This window comes from Strix uralensis, chromosome Z (genome assembly GCF_047716275.1).
Source record: "Strix uralensis isolate ZFMK-TIS-50842 chromosome Z, bStrUra1, whole genome shotgun sequence".
Classification (NCBI taxonomy): Eukaryota; Metazoa; Chordata; class Aves; order Strigiformes; family Strigidae; genus Strix; species Strix uralensis.
The window spans coordinates 100,786,370-100,804,704 of NC_134012.1; the positions used below are offsets into that span (position 1 = coordinate 100,786,370).

General features: G+C 42.3%; 1 protein-coding gene across 1 annotated transcript in view; it reads left to right on the top strand.

Moving 5' to 3' along the window:
- Window positions 1–18,335, top strand: part of DCC (DCC netrin 1 receptor) — a 641,274-nt gene that overhangs the window by 227,707 nt on the left and 395,232 nt on the right. The window contains exon 2 of the mRNA XM_074856359.1: window positions 11,499–11,819. Coding sequence (XP_074712460.1) covers window positions 11,499–11,819 — 321 coding nt within the window. The remainder of the gene's footprint in view (window positions 1–11,498; window positions 11,820–18,335) is intronic.

Genomic DNA, 18,335 nt, shown 5'->3' on the forward strand with positions numbered 1-18,335 from the left:
TGAAATGAAATGTTTTTTGTTCTTTTTTTTTCTGTTGGAAAGGCTGATGCATTAAGGGAGTGTGATGGGAGCAGTTTGATATTCATTGGTTATCCCTCACAACAGCAGTCTCGATTGCTGTTGGATGTTTTATGACTCAGATTATGCTCAGATTAGACTTTTTTTTTATCTTGATTCTTTTGGGTTTTTCAAAAGCTGAAATGATGCATTCAGGGCACACAGTCCATGGGCTTTGCTGTGTGCTTTCATTGTGCAAAGAGGGAAGGGCTCTACATCTGCAGTGAAGTCCCCATTTGTTTCTTTAATGTTCACATACATTATTGTAGCACTGCAGTTTGTTTCCTTAATGAACGCCATTCTGGTGTTCCCAGAAGCCTTTTGCTAAATAGAAGTGGGAGAACTTTAATTTCAAGGATTGAACAAAAAACTGTCTTTCTCTTTCATAAACGGAAGTAGAGAGAAGGTTGTAATTAAGATATAGTTTGCGCAGCGATGGGAGGAAGACACAATCGAGCTCCTTTGACCTTACTTTGGGTGCTGGTTTGCTTTACGTACATGCTAGTCTTGAGCATAAGGAGGTGCCTAAGGATTTGAAGGCACATTTGCGAGGTACTTTGAGTTGGGGGGCCCTGGGTGCTCCCTCTGTCCCATGGCACCTGCCAACGCAAGCCACGGCGATAGCGTCCGATACGTTCAAGGGGTTGAGAAGTTTACAGATGAGAGAACTTAACTTAAAACTAGAAGGAGTCTTTGTAAAGTCATCAGAGTTGGCTGCTGGAGGGTCCGTGTACGTTATTTTTGGCAGCTTTATCGCCCAATATGTTGAAGGAGATAACCCCCCTTCCCTGGGTTGGATGTGCCAGATCAGCCCCGCTCATCCTTCAGCGCGAACGCAGCTCTAGTTGCGAACAAAACCAAGAGAAACCAATTTGTCTGTATCATTAACATAATTGGTATTTATTACTTTCTTTGTAATTTTCGGAGCGGTTTTTGGGTTTGGATGTGGGGTTTAAATCACACCCGCAACAGGCGCTGTTGATGTGTTTGTGTCTATTATGTTGTCCTGATAAGCTTGGGCAGTGGTTTTCACCTTCTTGATGCGAGTTATTGAGATTGATGGAAGCTCTATGCTTGTCCTATCCAAAATGCTCTGTAATTAATGTTTCATTATGCTAATGCATGCAAATTCAGTAGTATGCATTTGATGGGGAGGGGAGAGAATAAAAAAGGATTAAAGAGTTCACTCTCAAGTACAAATTAATTTATTGCGTTACTAAATGGCCCGCAAGGAAGGAGGAATGCATTTAAGAAATGAACAAATAGGAAAACAAAAAACCCCCTGTCTAAATGTTTTGTCTTCCCCAGAAGTGGGTTTATTCTGAGCGCTGCCATGTGTGTTTTGAGCAGCACTGTTTGGGCTGTAGGCTGTTCTGAACTATAAAGCTCTTAAATTCATCACAGACTTCTCATTCATGGAGTCTGGTGGGTTTGTCTTTTTTTTTTTTCCATCCCTCTCACTCTTGGTTCTTCTTCCACTCTCTTCCCTAAATGTATTACCATCTCAAAAAAAAAAAATAAATCCAAACTGTGGAAATACTGGCTTTGTTTTTGCTCCTTCTGCCTGTCTCTTCAGCTTAAAGCTCTTCCAAGGGATTTCCTTTTTCAGCAACTGATGTATTCTTTTGATGTTTTAACTCAATAGCTCTCACTCTTCATTATCTTTTCATCCTCCTCTTTATTCTTTCTCACCTGACTTCTTTCTTTCTCTTTTACATACGTTTCCATGTCCTTGTCCTCTCCAGCTATTGCCCTCCTTTGCCCTTTCCATCTCACCATGGTTGTCTATTCTTGTTGGCTCATGTCTCCTTCTTCAGGCTGACTTTCTCCACAATGACGGCTAAAATCCTGCATCTGGCCAGATCTGTGGGCCTTTTCGTGTTTATATTCCACTCAACTCTCCCCTTTTAGCCTTTTTCTGCTTGGCTTGGATTCAGTGCTGGATTGATTTTTTTTTTTTCTTTCCCTTTTTTCCTTCTCTCTGCTTCTTGAGTGTTCCTTCACCACTGCCCTGGGGGATTTCCTCTGCTTCTCATGCTTTGTGTTGCTTAGTCCTCTGCCCTGATCCCTCATCCCCCTCCCCGTGCATTTTTTTTTAACCTGGACGATTTAATCTAATAATCACTGAAATTATTAGATTATGTTTTACTTCGTTTCGTTTTCTGCCTCTACAGTTCTATACCCCAAAATCACTGTTCTTTGCTTTATTTAGCCCCATAGCTGTAGCCAGGCACCTCTTGGGTGTCTCCTTTGCATATTCTTCTGCTTCTTTGGACTCTGAAATGCATCTGTGGGATGCAGCAGACTGAAACGTTGTCAGAAGAAGGCTGGAGCCTTGAAGATTCTGCGTAGGAGTATCTCATTCGTAACTTACTAAATGAGGAGGTTGCCCGTAGATCTCAGATGTGGGAGAGGGTGTTGGTAGACAGCTTTGGACATATTGTAGCTGCCAGGATGGAGTTGACTTGTCAGCCCTGTTCTCTAGGACCATACTTAGCTGGGTCCTCAAATGTGCACTATTTGGGTAAAAAGACCATTTCCATCAGGCAAACATGAAATCTGGTGTATCTTGAACGTATATTTAATAGATTTAAGAGTCTGTTGTCTTGACAGAAGGGATCTGCTGGGGAGAACATTGAAAGCAGCAACACGTTGGTGTTGCGACGTACCTTGGGGAAATGAACTTCACATGGTTTCTTCCCTGCTGGAGTCTTCTGCTGAGAGCTGTTTGAAACCTTAATGGGATTATTCCCAATTATGATAAGATCCTAGACGGTAAAACTGCTTTGAGATGCCTCAAAACATTGTTATTCTTCAGGAATTTGCATGTTGGCTATGCTGTTATATTTCCTTAATCTTGAGAATTATATTAAATCTAATAAATGGGAAATAGGGGAAGTACCAACAATTCCATGCCTCTATCTGTAGAGTTATATCTCTTTTTTTCTTTGTGGTGTTCCTATGTGCAAATTAACAGGTGCAGATACCGGTTATTTTAAGGAAAACTGAGCAAACCCAGCAAATAAGATCGCTCACTACAAAAAGGACATTTAATTGCTCGAGCGTGTCCAAAGAAGGGCAACGAAGCTGGTGAAGGGTCTGGAGCACATGTCATACGAGGAGTGGCTGAGGGAACTGGGGTTGTTTAGTGTAGAGAAGAGGAGGCTGAGGGGAGACCTCATGGCCCTCTACAGCTACCTGAAAGGAGGCTGCAGAGAGCTGGGGATGAGTCTCTTTAACCAAGTAACAAGTGATAGGGCAAGAGGTAATGGCCTCAAATTGCACCAGGGAAGGTTTGGACTGGATATTAGGAAGTATTTCTTTACAGAACGGGTTGTTGGGCGTTGGAATGGGCTACCCAGGGAGGTGGTGGAGTCCCCACCCCTGGAGGTGTTTAAGAGTAAAGTTGACTTAGCGCTTAGGGATCTGGTGGAGTTGGGAACTGTCAGTGTTAGGTCAACGGTTGGACTGGATGATCTTCAAGGTCTTTTCTAACCTAGACGGTTCTGTGATTCTGTGATTTTTCTGATAATGTAATTAAAGCCCTTGAAACAAAAGCATGTAGGAAAAAACACTGCCGAGTCAGTGCAATTAACCCTTCAGCAGTTTCCTTTGGGGGCTTAAAATGTAAATCCAGTTCATGGCCACCTCTGCAGGAAAACACCAGGCTCTGTTTGGGTTTCCCCCAAACACTGAGGTCCTAGCAGTTGCTCCCTGAACTTCTGGAAAGTTTTGGACCAGACAAGACGTTCTATGAGCAAGTCTCAGTTGTCCTCCGATACCGCGTGTATTTTTTTAACGTAGCCAAATACTCTTTGCCGTACATCCTCTGTGCTGTGCAAGAAGCAAAATGATTCTCTCATGTTGTTCCAGGGATAACTGGATCTTCTGAATTTGTTCCTGTGAACTTGTAATTTAAATTGATTTATAGGCTTGAAGAAGCAGCAGTGTGCACTGCAGAGCTTGTTGGTTGGGAAGACTAGATTTTTGTTCATCAAACTGATTTGGTTAAAACTAGGCAATGAGAACTCGTCGTCCTGCTTTGAGGCAAGCCTACCTACACCTGATGTCAATGAGCTCTGCTCAGAGGACCTGAGCTCTGTCTCTGCCTTAGACTGAGCTGGAGTGTGTGGGCAAAGCAAGCAAATTGGGGGGTGGGGTGCATAGGTAATTGTTTAAATGATTTTATATTGCCGAGCCCACGCGTTGTCTCTGCCCAAACCTGATGAACATCAGGCCACTGCTGGAAAACTTGTTTATCTCTTTCTATTTCCTCAACCCTTGTCCTCCGAATAGCTGAGCTCTTGCCCTCTGCCTTGTGTCTTATGGTTCCGTTACAAGGAATCTGATCTGACTGAAAATAGCAGTTTTCTTTTGGGGGTCAGTAGGTCAAGCTGGCTCTTTTGTTTCCCTGTTTGCTAGAGCCCAAGCGAGGGAAGCCCCAGGAGCTGGGGCTGGAGGGAAGGGATGGAGAGCTCCTTTCTCTGGTCAGAGATCAGCTTGGGGCAGCCCTAGAGCTGTTCCCTGAATTAGCGGGCTATCCCAAATAAATTTGCTGGGAAGGGAGTCAAATGGTTCCAATAATAAATAGTGCTTTTAGAGACCTCAGTAGTCAGAAGGGTAGCGGAAAGGAGCATCTGCGTGTGCTCTCGTCCCTCTTATCCCATCAGAGTTTGTTTAGAATCTGCAGCCTGACTAAACCTGAGCACCGAGAGCGTGAGGTGGTGCGACAAACCCATCCGTTGCGTGGGGTTATTTGTTCATTCTTTGACAAGCAGAACTACGCATGAAACTTGGCCCTTTAGTTTGATAAATACTGAATTTACTCTTTTTATACGACTGTGATTTTACGTTAGAAGGTTGGCTTGAGGATGGGACGGAGAGGGTGATGGATCTTCTCAGAGTTGTCTCAGATAAAGCCCTTTTTCAAGGTGTTGCTCACCAGTTGCACCCAGCAGAAGTTCTTTGCAACTGGTGTTTTGAGTGGATACAAACAGTGGGGTGCTGTGCTGTGGAGGCACTACCCTTAGTGACTAAACTCCTAAAACCCTTATTTTTATCAAACTGAAGCTCTAAATTAAAAATCAGTCAGTTGATGTGTGTTCTAATGATTCCTTGAACGTGGAGGAGTTATAATGGAATTGTTACAAATACTGGAATTGTTATAATGGAATTATAAAGGAGTTACAATGAAATTGTTACAAATTTTTAGATGGTGCTATCCCAGGATTTTGGACTATCCTGGGATAGCACCATCTAAAAATTCAGTGATTTGAAACATCACAAGAAACATCCTGATAAGAAGTGTTTGTTCATTATCATATAAAAATTGAGCAACACTTGCACGTGCCACAGGTTTGTGTTGCGCTGTACATGTCTTGAAGCATTTTCTTTCCACATCTCAACATCAAATGCAGGCGTGAGGCTAGATTTTCAAAATTTTATAGAGCTGAAATGAAATATTCAGCACCCCAGAAGGCACTTCATAAGTTATGATAAGAACATTAAAGCAAGAGTTCTCCTTTTAATATATATTAAGCTTCGTATGGGTGTATTTTGTGCAAACAGATAAAACTGTATTAAGTTTTGCTGTATATTCTGCATTACCTAAGCATGTAATAAATGCTTGTTAGCCTGGCTGTTAAAATAATTTATGTAGGCTCTGTAGGTGAAGGGGGGAGAAAAAAATCCTCTGAGAAAATGTATACTGAGTGTCCATAAATACACTTCATTGTAATAGACTTAGTTCAGCTACGATGCTCCGCTACCAAATTCCAGTTAGGCTGGGGGTTATTTCTGTATTCACAGATTTCAAATGGTCTGTGTGCAAAAGCCTTATTTCTTAATGCTTATTCGAAAAAGAAGAAAGCTCCAGGGGTGGCCCGGTCAAATGCTTTTGCAACTGTGACATCTCTTCCCTCTCTATAATAGAAGCAACTGATGCAGAACATGAAGGGGGGGGGGGGGGGGGAAACCAACCCACCCTGGAAGATTACATTTCAAAGCAAGGGACTGATTAAGAAGCACATCAGAGATCATCTTTTAAATGTTAATTTTGTCTGTGGCCTGGAGAATGATAACCTTGAAGTTACTCTGATGTTACCTGTCAGGGTGAGAAGCCCATTAGTTTTATTCCTGTATCACAAAACAGGTCATCACGTAGGGTAATGTCTTGGTTGCTAAAACAGCAAGGGACCAAGGATGGGGTCTTTCAGCTTCGGGTTTTCTTCTCCTTTATTTGGCTAAAGGATGCGTGGGTTATTGCCAAGGGCGCTCTCCTTGACCTCAGAGCTTCAGATCTCCAAGCGGTGCTCCAGGCTTGTTTGATGACAGGGATGTGCTCGGCATAGCTGACACGGTAGCTTTGCGTAGGAGGTGTTTAATCTTCACGCCGTTTCCATTCAGGTTTGTAGTTAAGCCGTAGATCTCTGAAATCTGTGTTCGTAGTTGTTCCGCGTACGTTGTAGTCGGAGGGAAAAGGAAGCGCTTGAGGTGCCCTGGAGCCATTGGTTTCAGCAGCCTCTGCTTTGCAGGATTCTTTAATTTCCTTTAAGTCTATTTTCTTTAAATATGGGAGTTCTGGAGGTTACGTGAAAGCTGAATGTGTTCGCTGCAACAGATGAAGCAGCTATAACAGCACTTCCCTCTCTTACATTGACTTTTAAAACCTTTGAGAGGCCTAGAAACAAGTCCTGGGCAGCTGCAAGGACATCCCCACCAAGATGTAGATGTTACAAGAAAGAGTTAACCACGATGGGTGGAGGTTGGGTTTTGCAAACCATACCGAGGAACGTCAAACCAGGGCTCGGCGTAAATGTGAACAAGTACGTTCTCCACAACTTTGGTGACTATTAATGACCGTGGCCTTTTCGGAGCTGTTGGATGTCTTGGAGCTCTGAGGGGTTGCAAGTACAGATGAAAAATTAAGGGCATTAGTGAAAATGCCAGACAAAGGGAGAGACCCGCTGCCAGCGAGAGCAAAACTTGGAAACGGAAAACGCGAACATGTTTTACAACGAGTTGTAGAAGAGCTCTTCATCTCTTATTTCTCCTGCCTGGCTGCCTGCTTTGTTCCCCGCCTTCCTTTACGTTTCAGTTGAGCTGTTGCAATAAGGATTAAATTGTGTGTTTAGCATCTCTGTTTTAAAAATTAGTCCCTTGCTCTGCTTATGAGAACAGCCAAGTAGCTGCAGCTGTTTCAGATAAGAGATACTTACTATAATGTGCAGTGGCAAAGAAGTGGCCCAAGGACTAGGAGAGATATTCTAGAACTTCATCATCATCTTCCCGTTTCCAGCTATTAAAACGCTGTGCAATGGGGTACGCAGCTGGCTGGGCTCTGCTTTGCAAGGCTGATACTCAGACTGGAGACTGAAAGGCTGCTCTTGCCTCCTTGGTTGCGACTGGGGGTTTCGCCTTGGATTGCCTCGGCGCAGGGTGGTGGTGTTGGCTGGAAAGCGGATCCATTGCCGGGTGTCTGATAGGTCAGTAATCACACCCTCGGGAGAGACATAGCTTATTTATTTTAGGGTTGCTCAAGCCTGGGTGCCTGGTGGTTTCCCACAAATCAAGCACCCCAACGGAACTTTTCACGCTGTATTTATACACAAAACTTGCAGAGTTAGTAATTTGCCAAGTCCATCCTCTCTAGGATGACTGGCTAGTAATTTGCATACAATTATAACACGCAATACTTCTACTACTACGCATGCTCAGGGGAAGGGTCTTCACCTGGCCAAGGCTCTTCTTGACCTGTAGACGTGATTTTTAGTATTAAATGAGGGTAGTTCAGCGAAGGATCCACGGGCCTTGAGTTTGCCAAGTTGGCACCGTATCCTCTTCAAGGGCTGATGACTCTGGCATGTCCTCGCTCAAAGGTGGCTATCAACTTCTTCTGCGGATGAGGGATACCTCTAGCTTCAACATATCCAAAGAACGTCTTTCTTGACCTAAGCCTAATATTGCTACGTTGTTCTAAAAGTTTAACCTTCAACAGAGAGGCACTGAGTGTTTTGGGGATAGAAATCTTGCTTTTGCAGGATACGGAAAGAGAAAGCACGCTGAAGTGAGTGCCTTGGGGGGGAAAGACCTCCATAAGCTAGAGTTCAGTTTTGGCCTTGTTTTCAAATCAAGGGGATTTTAGGCAGTAGGAACCCAAAGGATCTATAGGAGCAGCCTAAGTACGGGCTGTTCTGCCACGCTTCCTCAGCTTGACTTACCCTGGGGTAGCAGTAGCATGGCTGGTGTTTGGCTTAGGCCTGAGCATGGACTAAAATTCTGATGGTTTTAAGCAGGATAGATACTATATAGTAGAAAAAGTGGGGAAATGCTTTTTAAGTCTGGCTTAAGCCTCAGTGTACTGTTAAGAAAAGTTGCTGGAGAAATATCACTCATTTATGTTTTCTGCATTGTCTTAGGAATTGGTTCATAGGCTCAGTTTTGGTTGGGGGTGTGTGTGTATATGTACACATCTAAGTATGCACTGTCCTCAGTAAATATATAGATATTTTCATGGAGAAATTGCGTTCTCCCTGAGAAGAACCCCCCCGATAATAAGAAACTGTAAGTAAGCATTTTTTGAGGCCAACTGTGAGGTAGTCTTGTAGAAATCGGGCTCTATCTTATGGCTACTTGGCTTCTGTAGAAGCTGAAACTTTTATCAGCCTGGTTAGAGCACGTTCAGTGCGGATTTCATAAACTGTGCTGGCAGAGCTTGGTTTTTCATTGCAAGTAAAGGTTAAAACTTAATTTGATGTGTGGATCTCTTGGTTTTTCAGGTGATGTTACTTAGTTTTATGCATACAGAAGGAAGGCGTGGAGGTGTGTTGTGGTCTGGTCTGATCAAGCCTGGGATTTGTGTGTCTCTTAATTCAACAAAAGCTGAGTTTGTTTATCCTGGGTTATATTGTGATTTTTTTTTTTTTAGGTGCTGAAATAGGTTTCTGTATTGCATGTAGTGTGTTCTTATAACCTAGTCTAGAGAAATCATGTTTAATGTTGGTTGCTTGAGGTAGAAATTAGAGATGCAGTGTTGTGGAAGTCAGGGGTGTGATAAGATCACATGTAATTAGGAAAGCTCTCCTGACTTGCCCTGACTTTAGGTGTAACGTTGCAGCTGGGCTTTCAAAACTGAGCTAATAATTTAAATATGCAAATGGGTACTAGTGGGATATTCAAATACTTTCTTACCTTTCTCCTTCAGCACCGACATTGTACAAAAATGTGGCTGTTAGATACTTATCCTTCCGAGTAATCCCTTCTGAAAATACATGGTCATTTTCTTCCTTTTTGAAGATGTCACCATTACATCTATCTCCAGGAATAATATTTCCAAGAAGATTTGAATTTTCCTCACATTCAGAAAGCTTTCCAGGTTATTCAAGCTGTTAGGTTCCTTGTAGTAAAGCAATTGAGGTTAAATTTGCCTTTTGCAAAGGATGTGAATAGCTGAAATTGCAACTGAACTGCAAGGGTAATAGCATGAAAAGAAAGTTAATCTTTGTTTAACACCAGTAACTTCTGCATTTGCTGCACTGGAAGCTGTCATAACCCCATTTCTCCTGCAGAAGCAGATTATTTACTTGTGATAATAGCCACATAAAATCATTAACATGCTGTCATAAACAGCTGTGTTAAACTGTGTTCAAAGTGCTGGTGACATAAATAAAATGTCCAACAAGAAGCTGTGATTCACAAAGGGAACTCAGTTGCCTTTGGGAGAAGAGGAAGGAACACATGTTTTGAAAATAACCGCTTTTTCACGCGTTGTGAATATCATTTTCATCGTGTTCTGTGGTAAAAGTGCCCTGCGCCAACAGGCAGCTTTCGGGCCAAATTCTTGATGAGCTTCCTCCTCCAGTAACTGAAACCAGAACATTAAGACACATAAAAACCAAATCAAGGTTTGACTCCTTTTCTTGATGTTATTAACCAACACGTTTTCTTCTGAGTTCTCACGGCGCTATCGTTAATGCGCCTGAAATACTCCACAAGTTGAGGTTTCCAACTCTTGCTTTTGCCTTTGCTAAATTTTATCCGTTATTTGAAGCCACGACTTTTTTTTTTTTGTATGCTTTGAAGGAAAATCTGGTACCTAACTACTTCAGTTCATGTACGGGTGGAACTAAGTACTTGATAAGAAAATTAACTCCTATAAAGAAAATGCCAAGTGGCTGTTTATGCATTGTTATACATACATTCATAGAAAGCTTTGGGTTGAGATCTAAAATAGAAATAATTAATCTTTTTCGTAGCACTAAAAGGCTTTTTGAATCTTTTTGTCACATAAGGTTTTGTTTTCATTTGCTCTAATGAGGTAAAAGGATTCATCTGAAGATGAAGGGGGGGAAAAAAAAGCCATTTTTGAATTCGTACGCAGCTGTTGGAAAACTCAGTTCCCCATGCACTGGAGTGGAAACGACTCTGATACTTTCTCATTCAATTGTAGATGCTGAGATTTGAGAGGACTCTGTCTAAAAATACAAGTTGTATGTGCTTTCCCCCTTTACAAATTATTAGAAAAGGCTTGATGCAGTAAAGGACCATTTTATGTTCTTTTGAGTTGTGACTTCTGGTGCAACTTCATCCACCCGCACTCAAGCATTTTAATGATTTTTCTACTCTTTGGTAGACTGAAAGATCTCCCTCTGTCTTTACAATCTGATTTATCTCCAAACTACACAAAGTTGAGTGGTGTCCTGTTACCCAAGTGCTGCATAAGAATTCGGCCACTGTGTTCTTGCAGCGGGTGGAGATCGTGGGTCTTCAGCGCTGGGGTAGGGTTGGGCACCTTCAACACCTCCCCTGCCTCTTCCCTGTAGAAAGGACATTCTCACATGGTTTTTCTCTTGCTGTTTACTGGAGAGTGGTGGCCAGGCTGGTTGGTAGCGAGTGGAAGGTTGGTAACGGTGGGAAGACGATCCACCAGACTTCAAGTTCCGTCCCCGTTTCTGATCATTGGTCTGACAGCAGTTGGGTGTGCTTTCATTTATTTGCTAACATTTTTGTTCTCGTCACGCTGAAATGCATCTCGGCACGTGTGGTCAGGCTTACTAGGTCCTATCAGCAAATAAATTCTCCAAATAAACCCCCAAAAGTATGGTAGCTTTATGCTAATCTTCACCTCGTGTGTATATAGTTGTACAGATTTTTAGCTTTGCTTTATCTTTGTGTTTTACATATGAAAGATCTATTTATCTACAAATATTGATTTTTGTAGCAATAGGACAAAAATATAATTTATGCTTAGCTTTTTTGGTGTGTGTTAATTTGCAGAGAAACATAGCTTAATTTCTTTCAGTGTTTGCCAGCCATATCTATAGTGCCCCTGGGGGTTGCACGGTAGCTCCTTCTATTGAGTTTCTCTATGTAATGTTGTTTCTTCCTCCATGGAAATGTACAACCAATATTTACTCCTTGTCTTAACGGTTTTGCTCTTTCAGGTTCACAGATCAAGACTTTTACATCCCTGAGGTTCCTGACTGAGCCTTCAGATGCTGTCACCATGCGTGGAAGCAACGTGCTGTTGAACTGCCTAGCAGAATCGGATCAAGGAGCCCCAGTTATTAAATGGAAGAAAGACGCGGTCTTCTTAAACCTGGCAGTCGATGAGAGGAGGCAGCAGCTGGCCAACGGATCCCTCTTGATACAAAATATTGTCCACTCCAGGCACCACAAGCCAGATGAAGGTCTCTACCAGTGTGAAGCGTCGCTAGAAGGCATTGGAGCTATCCTCAGTCGGACAGCTAAGGTCATGGTAGCAGGTAGGAAGAAACATTCCTACCTTTTGGATGGTTGGAAATACTCTTTGTAAGAAGCTGCTCTGTTAAAAAATAAGAGCAAAAAACATACGTAAAAGCACTTCAAGTGCTGTGGGTTTTCTTTTTCCCTTCTTCAAAAGAAGCAGAGTTAGATATGACACTTCTGCGACAGTAATTTATTTCTGACAAGGTATTATTCTTGTTTAAATATGTCTAATCACCTCTTTGTTGCTTTGAGTTATCTGCTGCATATTTATTGTCTTCAAAATAGATGAAACCTCTGAAGCTGGAAATTAACTTCTGATGAATTGAAAATCACCCAAAAAAAACCCCAAACCAAACTCCTGTAGGGCACAGAATGTACAAATTTTTATGGTTTAGGAACTTTTTTATAGACAAGAACTCATTATGCAGCTTCCTGGAATTGGCAGCCTCTTTGTATTTCCTTTAAAGCACTTGTGTAGGTAAAGGGCAGAAGGAACAGAAAGAAGTCTGTTACCAGGCATCTGAGAACACTTATGGCTTCTCGCTGACTTAAATACCTTTGTGCAAGGTGTTTGAAGTTTTAAAGGGGTCTTTTGCCTCTTCACCAGTCTGTAGGAGGGTGTAGCCAGTCCTTAATCATCTCTTTATTGGGGGGGAAAAAAAAAGTTTGGAAATCCTTCAACTAAAAGCTGCAAAGGAACCCAAAATTACTTAGTAACTGATACCAACTCAAATGTGCTAGAGTTCAGAAAAAAATTCTTTATGATCATTACTTAAGAATTTTGCCAGTTCTAAGGGGATGGTTTTTTTTCTGCTCTTTGTATGGATGAAGCTACTGTGTATTGATGATTGCTCTGACTTGGGCCTCTTAAAGAATGTGCTGGATGCCTTGTCTTGACAAGGGTGGAGCTGCCATCCACCTCTGCTAACTTAGTAACCTGGGGAAAAGAGGATAAAATATTCTTTTACGCCGGGGACAGGATTGACACTCATGGTCTTTAGTGCCCAGGTGAACTCTGAGTCTGTTCGGGTGCGTTGGTGACGTGAAGGAGCAGCTTGTGCTTATGTGAGGAAAAGTTAAAAGTTAGGTTGCGGTGAAGCTTTTGGTCTTACCTGGCTGTGCTTGCACAGCTTGTCGGGGGTGATGCCTTTTTTCTCAGGACTCCGGCCTTCCAGTCTAGGCACTACCTAGTCCTGCTGTCCTGCTGCATTTTGAACAACATAGGGATGTAAAATAAAACTGAAGTTCAAGGTGGTTCAGTCCAGAAGCTCTACAACTTTTTGCCATCCTCCGTTTATCAACAATAGCGTGGCTGGCAGGGACAGGGAAGGGATCTTACCCCTGGACTCGGCTCTGGTGAGGCCGCCCCTCGACGACTGGGTTCGGTTTTGGGCCCCTCACCCCAAAAAGGCCATTGAATGACTCGAGCGTGTCCAGAGAAGGGCAACGGAGCTGGTGCAGGGTCTGGAGCACAGGTCTGATGGGGAGCGGCTGAGGGAACTGGGGGGGTTTAGTCTGGAGAAGAGGAGGCTGAGGGGAGACCTCATGGCCCTCTACAACTGCCTCCTGAAAGGAGGGTGCAGAGAGGGGGATGAGTCTCTTGACCCAAGGAACCAGCGCCAGGACAAGAGGGAATGGCCTCAAGCTGCGCCAGGGCAGGGTCAGACTGGCTCTTAGGAAGGATTTCTTTGCAGAAGGGGTTGTTGGGCATTGGAATGGGCTGCCCAGGGCAGGGGGGGAGTCCCCATCCCTGGAGGGGTTGAAGAGTCAGGTTGACCCAGCGCTGAGGGATCTGGTGGAGTTGGGAACGGTCAGTGTGAGGTTCATGGTTGGACTGGAGGAGCTTCAAGGTCTTTTCCAACCTTGATGAGTCTCTGATTCTGTTTTCCTAAACTCTCCCAAGTTGTGTTGGGAGGGAATCCAGGCAGCTCTCTTCTCAGTTTGGTCTCTCCAGTATCCCTCATGAACTTGGTGCCTTTTCCATTCTGAAGGTCCTTTAAACTGAAGAGGACTTTACCTCCTCCAAACTCTTCTCTATCAGCTAGAAAATGTATATTTTCATATGGTTTCTGATTAAAACAAGTAGTAAGAGTCTTGGCTCTTTCCTAATCTACGTCCTCCGAATCATTTTTCTGTCTGAATCTCTGGTTATTTAACCTCACATCCTCAGCAGTGTGTGTACTCCTGTGCTGTGGTTCCTACCCAAAGGGATGCAGAGCCCCACAGAAACAAAGAAATTGGTCACTCTTATCATGTCACTCTCGGAGGGACCCTGCAAAGCCACGTTTTCCCAAATAGAGCTTTTTGCCAGTTCAAGTTGTTATTTGGCCTTGATCTTGGTTGTTGGCAACTCCTAAATAATAAAATTACTGCAATTATTCTTTTTAAGTGAATGCGCATACGCGAGTGCTGCCTGTTGTGCTGTGCCCAGCTCTAATTTTTGAGCTTTTCAGAGGCAGAACTGTGGTTTGCATGGTAGGTCCTGATCTCGTATCCCTGTGGTGACGCTGGGAAGTTTGGAGGGGGGACTTATTGTTTTCAAGAACAGCTTGGCTGAAACTGGATGAACTAATAAGGATTTCCTAATCGTCAAGACAGTGAAAAGCACGAGAGGCAACGTGCACAAATGGAAATATTGGGTGTTTGTTTAAACATAATTTTTCCTGCTAGGGTCGCTCACCCAGTGAAATGGCTGTGGAGTCCCCACCTTGGAGATACTCCAGCCCCAGTTGGACACGACCCAGCGCAACCTGGTAGCTGCCCCTGCTTTCTGCAGGGCGCTGGACTTAGACGGTCTCTCTGACCTTGGTCATACTGCTTCTTTTCTGAGTGTGTAAAACCAGTTTGAATTATAAAGTAGAATACGAGGTGAACGGCATTTAAAATTGGCACCGAGTTCTTCAAGCAGAAAGTGGTATTTTGTGTGCTGAAGGACACGTATTGCTGAATGAGCAGAATTTTTGTGGTGTTTTTTTTATGGTGTGGTTGGTTGTGTTTTTGAGGGAGTCACTGTGCAATGTTGGCAGAACATCATTGACTTAAGGCACTGGCAGATGGAAACACGATGGAGTACGGGAGAGAGGGCAAGAGGAGAAATGAAGGTCTCACACTCCAGTATGTTGTGTTAATCATTGCTTGGCAAAGCAAATAAACTTCCTATGTTCAGAAAAGCCTCCTTTTAGAGATGAAGGCTGCGAAAGGATAGAGCAATGTTTAGTATTATAACACTTGAAAACTGAATCTTTCTGATCTGTTGGATGATGTACAAGGTGTCGCTGCTAAACAGACTTTTTCTGGACAGCCCGATGCTCTCATCCAAGGAAGATGATGATGATGGTACATGTGATTGCCCTGTTGTGATGAGTGGAAGATTGTGTTCACGTCAACAGTACCTAGCTTCGTTTTCTTAGTCACCCGTTTCAGGATTTTAAAGGAAGGATCACGAGGTTTAATATTTCAGGCAGGTTTTAGGAAGAGATTCATTCACTGAATTACAATCTAATCTTGGGTAGTGTCACTTTTAAACTATAGGTCTGTTCACAGCATTTTAAGTACTTACCGTGCTGTTTGGCAACATAGAATACATCAACATTTATGTCTTTGGAGGTTAAAATTGCCAAACCACTGGTATGCATAAGGGGTATATATCTTCCTTGCCGTAAAGATTCTCAACGTGATTTCACCACGCTTTTTAAAGCATTAACAGTCAATAAAGCAGTTACTGCTAAAAGGTAAGTCAACTCCACCTGGAACAGACTGCTCAGGGGTACTGAAAGTATATTGCCCTTTTAAAACCCTTCCCCTTACACCTTCGTGGCTTAAAGTGCTTTCAATAAAGAAAATGTAGCAAATGAAAACTGGTTTTAATCAGTCCAGAATTTTATGCGTGAAGCCTGTGTGGGGAAAATAGACCGTTTCGAAGAGCTTCTCAAGGGTCCTTACGGCCCTGACGTGCTCCTAGCTGAAAAACAGAAGTGAGAGCGCTGGAGAGAAACGGAGAGCTCCTTCCTTCTCCAGCATCTTACTAAACCTCCCAATTTAAGAGATTATTGATATTTGTAGTAGTTGGGAGGATTGTAGGTAGAAACCACCCTCTCTTGGTTTGTGTCTGTATTTATGGGCTGTTGCAGGATCAGTCCTTCAGAGGTTCTGGCTTTACTGTTGGTCTTCAGAGGTTGATAAAAGTGGAATTCAAGGTACATTTCTAGGGAAATTCCCACATTTCAGCATCCAGCACTTTGGTGAAGACCAGCTCTCTTGATGTGATGAGAGAGGAATTTTTTTCTGTGTGGTCATGGTGATTTAAGTAGAAAATGACTTATGCTGAAAATGATAACTTTTTTCTTCTAAAAAAACCCAAAGCAAGCAACAGATAAGCTACGTCACAGCCATAAATCCATTTAGACCAGTGTCCTGGCTTTGGTAATCACCAGTAGCAGCTGTCTAGAGGCTATCGGAGCAGAGTATATCCATATAGTTCACCTGAATATCAGCCGTCACTGTGGGCTGTGCATCAGTATATTTTTGAGTTGGGAGTGTAGCATTTGAACCTTTGTGCCTTCTAATTATCTTTTTCTTCAGTAAATTTGTCTTCCTTAACCCATATATAATTTCAGCACTCCATTCCTTGCATGGGTATATTGCCACTGATTCAGTCCTGGCTGAAATCAGGTTATTTTGGAGGATGGAGAGGGGAAAAAAAAAATCCAACCCAACCTGCAACAATCAACCACCTAGAAGAATAGTTAAAACATGTTTTCTCAAAGAAGTTGGAAATATCTCGTTTCTGAAGTCAGTGGAAAAGCACAGCTGGCCAGTGTTGCCCTTGGAGCTCCTCAGTGACTTAATTTTGTTAACAAGTTTTAATGCGGTGTAATGGCAGATGTCGCAGGGTGGCACCTTATGTGCTGTCTCACCAGACTTCTCTTGTGGAAGGAAATTTCTGGTTGTTCTGAAGGTTAATATCCAGGGAATTAAAAGAGGGGAGTTCTCAAATTGTTGCTGCAACCACGTTTATTTTGGAACTAAACTGTATGTGTTGAGCAAGTACCGCTGAATAAACAAAAAAATGTTTGTCATATATCTCCTTTAGCTGAATGTTGGCCCTTATGCTCCCAGAGAACATTCAGCCAAGCAACAACTTATATTTTCAAGAGCTTTAAATAACTTGAAAATATCTTAAAACGGTGTTTGACACCATCGGGGTGTTCCTCAGCTTTGAATGTGAGACTGCTGCTCGTGCCACCATGTTTTATCAGGTTGCTTCATCAGTATTCGAAAAAATAAATCAAAAAAATAAAAATCCAGGGAGTGTTTTATAATTGTGCTGGTGGGAATCAAAACTTTGTGTTTGTAGCTAAACGGAATACCAGCAGATTCTAAAAAGACAAGGTAACTGGGCTTAAAAATTACAGGCCTGTATTTATTGTGATAATCAGTTGCCAGGACAGCTGTTGAACCCAAGGTTAAAATCTTGCAGATGTGAAGAAATTTTAATCCCAGCTTGGGAAAACAACGAAGCTGTAACACTAAATTGTTTTTCAACTATTAGAAATCCACTGATAATTCTAAAAGGTCTATTGAAGTGTACATAGAATGGCTAAGAAATTAGATTCATATTAGATACTGTTGTCTATCACTGGTTTTGGATTTTAATGAACTAAGGATGAAAATTAATCATTTAGTGGCACGAGGAGGTATCACTTTTAGGAAACTATGGGATAAACACAGGAAACCTGCTATAACAAAAAATGGGAAATACTATATTGGTCAGAGCAAACAAAAGGTGGTTCAAGTGTTGCATATTTCTCATTCCCTGCATCTATCATAGTTGCTTTTCCTAAAAAAAGGAAGAAAATTCCTTTCAGAAATTAATCATTTGTTATAAATCAAGTTGTGCCTCACAATTAAAATTAGCCAATGCTGACTTGGCTTTTTTTTATTCCTACTTCTTTTTGATTCCTAATCACGGGCGATTTTAGGCTATTTAATGTGAATTCATAAACCATAATAAAAGTAGTGAACAAAACTAAGAGAAGCTCCACTTCCATCCCAAACTCATTTTGGAGCTCCACAACTTGATTTTGGTGATAAATGGCAAAATAAAGACAAGTCTTAACTCCATAGAAGAGATATTATAGGTGGAAAACTTCAATTACAGGTGTCACCCCTTGACTGTGAACTCAGCAAAATAAATGCATGTTTAGGAACTTTTGGCCAGCAGGTTTTTCTCTAATATACCTTTTTGTAGTTATATTTTATATAAAATTATACGGCACGCGTAGCGTGCACGAGTGTGTAGAGCAGCACTTAGGATAAATTGGTTAAGCCCAGTGTTTAAGAACTAGCTCGCTGATTTAGGTTTTCTTTTTCTTTTCTTTTTTGCTCCGTGTCGTAATAATATATGCCCATGGGACCGCTTTTTACATCCCTTGATGACCTGTAGTGCTTAATAGTTTTTTTGCTTAATGGAACGGAGGATTCCCGAGTGCTCGCTCTGTGCTTATCGCTGCTTAATGTTCCTTTGTTGTCTC